This window comes from Carlito syrichta, unplaced genomic scaffold (assembly GCF_000164805.1).
Source record: "Carlito syrichta isolate Samal-C Ts95f unplaced genomic scaffold, Tarsius_syrichta-2.0.1 Scaffold305656, whole genome shotgun sequence".
Lineage (NCBI taxonomy): Eukaryota > Metazoa > Chordata > Mammalia > Primates > Tarsiidae > Carlito > Carlito syrichta.
The window spans coordinates 329,094-336,592 of NW_007249752.1; the positions used below are offsets into that span (position 1 = coordinate 329,094).

At 45.3% G+C, this 7,499-nt stretch overlaps 1 protein-coding gene across 1 annotated transcript; it reads right to left on the minus strand.

The window, feature by feature from the left end:
* Positions 1-3,791: 3,791 nt before the first annotated feature.
* Positions 3,792-4,194, minus strand: LOC103264445 (60S ribosomal protein L30-like). Its single transcript, XM_008062109.2, has one exon. The coding sequence runs from the start codon at positions 4,192-4,194 to the stop codon at positions 3,844-3,846; it is 351 nt and encodes a 116-aa protein (XP_008060300.1). The 3' UTR covers positions 3,792-3,843.
* Positions 4,195-7,499: the final 3,305 nt, after the last annotated feature.

A 7,499-nucleotide genomic window follows, 5' to 3' on the forward strand; every position in this document is an offset into this window, starting at 1 on the left:
TTTCAGGGTCTATCTAAATTACATCTAATTTAGTCTGAAATAATTAGGGACAGCAGAGCAGTTATATCTAAAGGATTTGTGTCCTCATACAAATTATAGCTCTCAGACCTGGGATCTCTTGAGATTTACATAGTTTTCAATCTTAATATAGAACAGAAAGTTCACTTTAGTTTATATCCAGAAAGACTCTGATTGGAAAAATGGCTAAATAACTTTCTTTTCTTTTCTTTTTTAAGTCAGAATCTCACTCTGTCACCCAGACTGGAGTGCAGTTGCATGATCAAGGCTACCATAACCTTGATCTTCCATCTCAGCTTCCTGAGTAGCTGGGAATACAGTCACGCATCACTATGTCCAGCTAATTTTTTGATTCATTGCAGAGACGAAGTCTCGTCAACTTGCCCTGGGTGGTCTCAAAGTTCTGGGCTCAGACAGTCCTCTCACCTGGGCTTCCTAAAGTGCCCAAATAACTTTCTGTTGCACATTCTTAAGGATGCATTTTATTGGCATGAAGTTTTGATTTTCTTTGTTAAATTATTCATTCATTTGTTTGCTTGCTTATTTTTGAGACAGGGTCCTGCTCTCTTGCTCAGGCTTGAGTATAGTGGTGCAATCATAAGTCACTGCAACCTTGAACTTTTGGGCTCAAGTGCTTCTCCTGCCTCGGCCTCCCAAGTAGCTGGGACTATAGGTGTGTACCACCTTGCCTGGCCTGGCAGGTAGCTTTTAGAAGTTGCTTTATCAAAAGGAGACTGAATGTATTATGCTTGTTTAATAGAACAAGGAGAAGAGGTACATGTAGCAGGTGACCTGCTCAAGGTCATAGAAGCAAAGTGGGACATAGACTTCACACCCTTGAACTTTGGTTTTCTGCTGAGTTCTCCTCTGTTGCTTCTGGTCTGTTGCTTAGAAACAGTGGTGCTTCCTTACCCAATGGCATACCTGTAGAACAGGCTATTTCCAGTGTAGAGTTGTGTTTTGTTTTGCTTTAATTTTGAGTTTTTTGAGTCAGAGTCTCACTCTGTCACTCAGGTTGGAGTGCAGTAGCACAATCACAGCCACCGCAGCCTCGGCCTGCTGGGCTCAGGTGATCCTTCTGCCTCAGCCTTCCAAGTAGCTGGACCCACAGGTGTGCACCACCATGCCTGGCTAATTTTTTGATTTATTGTAGAGACAAGGTCTTGCCATGTTTCCTGGTCTGGTCTCTAACCCATGGTCTTAGGCCATTCTCTGCTCTTGGCCTCCCAAAGCACTGGGATTGCAGGCATGAATCACTGTGCCTCGCCCAGTGTAGAGTTTTTAAGTGGAACTCAAATTCATGTTAAATCAGTTCTTTGAATTCTGTATATAGCAAAAACACAAACAAACAAACAAAAAACTCAGAAGCAGTCACAATTTGAGAAGATTGTATTTTGCCAAGACTTAAAAAAAGAATTCTAAGAACTTGGTGCTACTTTTCTTTTGGAATTCCCTCTTCTGAAGTGTTTTTAGCTTATTATTTTTGTTTGTTTTTAAGAGATGAGCTCAGTATATTACAGCCAAAGGAAATCTCTAAGTGGAAATAGTAACGGGAGAACTTTGGAAGCAACAAGAATGATTGTTGGTAACAAGCGATCGTTTATTAAATGCTGACACTAATTTGAACCCAAAACTCTGGCACCAACACCCAACCATGATGCTCATGGTGCTATTTTCTTTCTTTTCTTTTTTTTTTTTTGAGTGGAGCCTCACTCAGTTGCCCAGACTGGAGTGCAGTGGCCGCTCCTGGCCACCACAGCCTCGACCTGCTGGACTCCGGAGATCCTTCCGCCTCAGCCTTCCAAGTAGCTGGAACTACAGGTGCGCGCTGCCACGCCCGGCTAATTTTTTGATTTATTGTAGAGATGAGGTCTCACCAAGTTGCCCAGCACGTCTCGAACCCGCGGGCTCACGCAATCCACTCACCTCAGCCTCCCAAGTCGCGGGATTACAGGCTGAGCCACCGAGCCCGGCTATGGTGCTATTTTCAAATAGTGCAGTGCTCATGGAGGTGGGACTACAGACATGCACCACCATGCCTGGCTAATTTTCTATTTTTTATAGCGATTAGGTCTGGCTATGGTGACAAGGCTGGTCTGGAACTCCTGAGCTCAATCACTTTTCTCATGTAGACCTCCTAAAGTGCTGGAATTATAGGTGTGAACCACCAGGCCTGACCAAAACTTTCCTTTTTGGCAGCTTTTTCTGAAAGTGCCCTCTGTGGACATACACTTAGATTCTTCCACCAGGATTAAGTTTGCGTGCATATAACTGGAAACCCTAGTGTTAGGTTAAAAGTCTCACTGGTGCCTCCAAAATGTTAGGTAAGACCCACTAGGGGGTGTGTGCAATATAGTGTCATGTGAAAGAGTTGCACAGAAGTTAGATTGGGAAATATAATTGGAAAGTAAAAGAGAGAGAGAGAGAGAGAGAGGAGATTAAGGAGATTCACCTCCCCAAGGTAGGGGAGGGAGTGGTGACCATAGCTCAAAGAGTCACATGGACACACCAGAGTTTAACAAAGCAATGGCAAATGACTGTTTGCGGTCAAGTGCTTTTAAACCTTTCCTTTGATGAAGGTAAGTCATCAAGGTGATTGGGTGGTGGTCTTTTTCACGTCATCGCGAAGGGGACAGGTGCGTACAGGTACTGACGTCAGGCGATGGATGACAGGCAGACGGGTGGGTCAGTCACATGACTGTTGCCATGTTGATGGGGTCTGTGCCACCAAGGTCACAGGGCTGATTGTGTTAACTTTTTTACAAAACAAGCTGGGGAGGGGATTGTAAGACAATTATCAATAGCTACTTCTGAGAAACCGGTTCTGTCCTTGGCTAGTGAATAGAGGGTAAATTAAAGTGAACTGCTAGAGAAACATGACATCTAGGAATGTTAAAATGACCGCTCATTGGGTATATTGACTCATCTTACGTCCTTCCCTAGCTGCAACTTAAGCCAAATAGAGGTTTGCTACTTCTTTGATGCAACAAAGATCTGGAGGCAGAGAATCTAGGGATGAGATCAGGCAACTGAAGTTCACATCCTTGGGAAGCCAGGCTCCATGACTCCTCCTCTGCCATTTTAGCAAGTGCCTTCCGCACTCAGGGTGGCCTCACAGTTAAAGACGGGCTCTGTGGCTTCAGCCACTAAATCTGAATTTCAGTGTGGAATCCAGAAAGAAAAGAGGAAGTGCAGAAGAGACCCTCCTCAGTTGTCGGTCCCTTTAAAGAAGGAGCCTGGAAGCATCGCTTCTCTTAATGTCTCATTGGCCACTCCTGGAGCAAGGGAAACTGGGAAATGTAGTCTTTGAACAAGACTGTGGCTGCCTGAGGTTTAATCAAGTTTTGTCAGTGAGGAAGAAGGGAAAATGGATATTGCAGAGGCAACTGTTGGTCTCTGCCACGGAGCACCTTCACTCCCTGCAGTCTTTCATGGCTCTCCCCACTTTTCTTTTTCTGGGGGCTTTTTAAAATTTTTATTTATTTATTTTTGAGTTGGAGTCTCACTCTGTCGCCCAGACTGGAGTGCAGTGGCCGCTCCCGGCCACCACAGCCTCACCTGCTGGGCACCGGCGTTCCTTCCGCCTCAGCCTTCCGAGTAGCCGGAATTACAGGCATGCTCTACCACGCCCAGCTGATTTTTTGATTTATTGTAGAGATGAGGTCTCGCTGCCCAGGCGGGTCTCGAACCCGCGGGCTCAGGCAATCCACTCACCTCAGCCTCCCAAAGGCGCGGGATTACAGGCTGAGCCACTGAGCCCGGCTTTTTTGGGCTTTTTAAAACAAGCTCTGCCAAGTTTTATTATAAAGAACACTTTTGCATGATTTACTTTTCACCAGTCTGTTCTGGCATGCTTCTAATGATATCAGAATCACCTGGATCAATGATAGCCAGTGTGCATATTCTGTAGTATTTTCCACACGCTGTGCCCAATTCAATATTATTGCCACTGTAGTGATGGACACCAGTTTTGGTCAACATCACATAGTACTCTATTTCAGATTTCCTCAAAGCTGGGCGGTTGTTGGCGAGGAGGACCAACTTTGCTTTACCTTGTCGGATCATCTTCTTCAGAGTCTGTTTGTACTGCAACACGTACTTTCCACTTTTCATAAAGAGTTGGAGCCTTGAGTTGATGGACTCCAGCCACTTTTTGGTCTTCTTTGCGGCCACCATCTTCCTGCCTTAGGTGGTGCAGGATGGCCACCAATCTAAAGCAGCCGCCAAGATGGCCGGGGAGCGAGAAAGGAAGTTTCCCTACTCTCTTACCAAAAGTTTCCTGACCTGTCTCTGGTTCCCAGCTTTTTTCCCAGCTTTTTTTTTTTTTTTTTTTTTTTTTTGGGGGGGGGTTAACACGTTAGGAGTTTAATATGTCATATGAAGGGGTTACTTTAGGGGTGAACTTTTAGTGGCATCGTTTCAGGTATTTACAGCAATCTGGAGGTAAGGGGAGAGGAGAAGAGACATTATGAGACAAACGTGTAGAAAATCATGCGGTGTGTCACCTCCTCCTTCATGGTCCACAGACTGGCTTGCCCCCACCCTGCTTTCTTTTGATTTTCGGAGCTGGATTAAACAATGCCTCCTCACCTCCAGGCTTCATGCTGCTCCAGTTTCCGAGTCAGTGAGTTTTAACACTGGCTGTGCAGGAGAATCAAAATATCTCTCTTTCCAAAACGCAGTCATGCATTGCTTACAAAGAGGGGGTACGCTCTGAGAAACGCATCCAGAGGCGATTTCGTCGTTGTGTGAACACTGTAGAGTCAACTTACACAAACCTAGATGGTGTACCCTACTACATACCTAGGCCTTATGGTATAGCCTGTTGCTCCTAGGCTACACACCTGTACAACTTTTGACTGTCCTGAAAATGGTAGGAAATTGTAGCTCAGTGATAAGTATTTGTGTATCTAAACAAAAAAGTAATCTCAGCACTTTAGGAGGCCAAGAGGAGAGGACTGAAGAATGTGTTTCTCCACCTCCGCCCGGACAAGACCGGCATGTTAATATTAATGAAATCTAAAAATGTTGCCAAGGTGCCAGAAAAAAAGGTATTGCTGAGAAGCAGTGACCTTTAAAGAAAGGTCAAATAGGTTTTGGGTTTTTAGGATTTGGGGCGCTAAGTTTCCTGATGATTTATCTAAATGTAGTACTGACAATTTACCATCTGCATTAGGCAGAGTCTTTGAAGATTAGGCCTCCAAACGTCAATTTTTTTTTTTTGGAGTTGGAGTCTCACTCTTGTCACCCAGGCCGAAGGGCAGTGGCACACTCACGGCCACCACAGCCTCGACCTGCTGGGCTCCGGCGATCCTTCAGCCTCAGCCTCCCAAGTAGCTGGAACTACAGACGCACGCCACCACACCCGGCTGCAAGAGTACATAATAATAATGCCTGGCTGGGCTAGGTGGCTTAGCCTGTAATCCCAGCACTTCGGGAGGCTAGGGAGAGAGATTTACCTGAGCCCAGGTGTTTGAGATCAGCCTGGGCAACTTGGTGAGACCTCGTCGCTCCAATAAATTCCTCCCCACCCCCCGCCAAAAAAAAACTAGCTGGTTGTGGTGGCATGCATCTATAGTTCCAGCCTACTCGGAAGGCTGAGGCAGAAGGATTGCCCAAGCCCAGCAGGTCGAGGCTGCGGTGGTAGTGAGCGTGCCACTGCAGTCCTCCAGCATGAGTGACAAGAGTGAGACTCTAACTCAAAATAAAATAAAATACAATAAATAACGTCCAACATTGACATTGGTGCATTGTTTCACTATGTATGCTACATATCCTTGAACAGATACCACAGATGGTATGCAAAGGGATTTAGGTACTATCTGATGAGTGTTTGTTATTTTAAAGATTATATAATTGCTTAAATATGAGTTGGAAAGCAAAACCAGTTTGCCATTAATTACAATGAGTGAATATAGGCCTGGCATGGTGGCTTGTGTCTATAATCCCAGCACTTTGGGAGGCTAAAACAGAAAGATCACTTGGGGTCAGGAGTTCGAGACCAGCCTGAGCAACATAGTGATACCCTCATTTCTCCAAAAATTTAAAAGTTAGTTGGCTGTAATGGTGCTCACCTGTAGTTCTAGCTGCTCAGGAGGCTGAGGCTGGAGGATCCTTTGAGCCTGGGAGTTCCAGGTTGCAGGGACCCATGATATGCCACTGCCCACTGGCCTGTGTAAGAGAGCAAGATCTTGTCTCCGGAAAAAGGAAAAAACAGATTTAAAAAAAGAATGAATGAATATAATTGCTTAGGATGAAGATAAATTTTAAGAAATGATTTAAACAAAGTCAATTTAAAAAAATCTAACTAGGCCGGGGGCGGTGGCTCACGCCTGTAACTCCAGGACTTTGGGAGGCAGAGGCGAGAGGATTGCCTGAGCCTAGGGGTTCGAGACCAGCCTGGGCAACTTGGCAAGACCTCGTCTCTACAAGAAATCCACAGTTTAGCTGGGTGTGGTGGTGCACACCTCTAGTTCCAGCTACTTGAAAGGCTGAGGTGGAAGCATTACCTGAGCCCAGGAGATCGAGGCTGCGGTGGCCAGGAGCATACCACTGCGTGAGTCCGTTCTCAGATACAGCTGACATTTTCAGGTAATCGTTTGGTGCTTATTTTGCTCTAGGCATTTCGTGCAGGATTGCAGTCATTCTTTTATTCCTTGCTTCTCCGGAAACTCAGTCACATCTGTGAGTTGGTAGAACTGAACCTACTTGGGTTTTGCTTTGTTTTCTAAACACTTTACCTTTTGAACTAAATGTTCTCGGGGATTAGAGTTTGCAGGATTATTGGCAGATGTCTGAAATTCTCCTACTTTGAACAGAAAACTTTAGAACTCCTTCAGTGTTGTGATAGAGTTGGCTCACACCAACTTGGGTGAGCAGATCGCGTGCATCTTTTCCTAACTCTGCATTCAGTGGCAGCACACCGGTAGCTTGAAACTGGCCACCGTGATAGTACTTACAGCACTGAAATCGGCAAATTCTGTAAATTAGGATCTGGGTAGGGCGGCGTGGCCTCTGGTGCCAGCTCCTCAGGAGGCTGGGACCGGAGGGACACGAGCCCAGGAGCTCGAGGCCAGTCTGGGCAAGATAGCAAGACAGCATCACTAAAAAAAAAAGGGTTAAAGGAAGACTTGCTTTGTTTTTTTCTGGAAACCGGGTCGTGAAACATCTTTAAAAATGAAACCATATTAAACCCTCTTTTAAAGTCTACCTGCAACAAATCGTTGTGTCCCTGTGCAACCAGAAACACCCACCTAAACATCTGCTATGAGTATGTAAACAACAGGGTGTAGCATCGGATAGGATCTTCATAAGGGGGCAGGATTTTTAAGTATTTCCCCTTTAATAACTCTTCATCCAACCAAAAGTGTCTGTTTTTGTTACATGGTCGCCAACTTTTTAAAGAGATATCTAGAGAGTATATTTTCCAAATGACACTAGCAAATCAATCTGCTCGCTACTCTTTGAAGCTGCACACCACT

Bases quoted from the DNA above. Each gene is read 5' to 3' on its own strand.
- LOC103264445 (XM_008062109.2), bottom strand. From the start codon at position 4,194: ATGGTGGCCGCAAAGAAGACCAAAAAGTGGCTGGAGTCCATCAACTCA.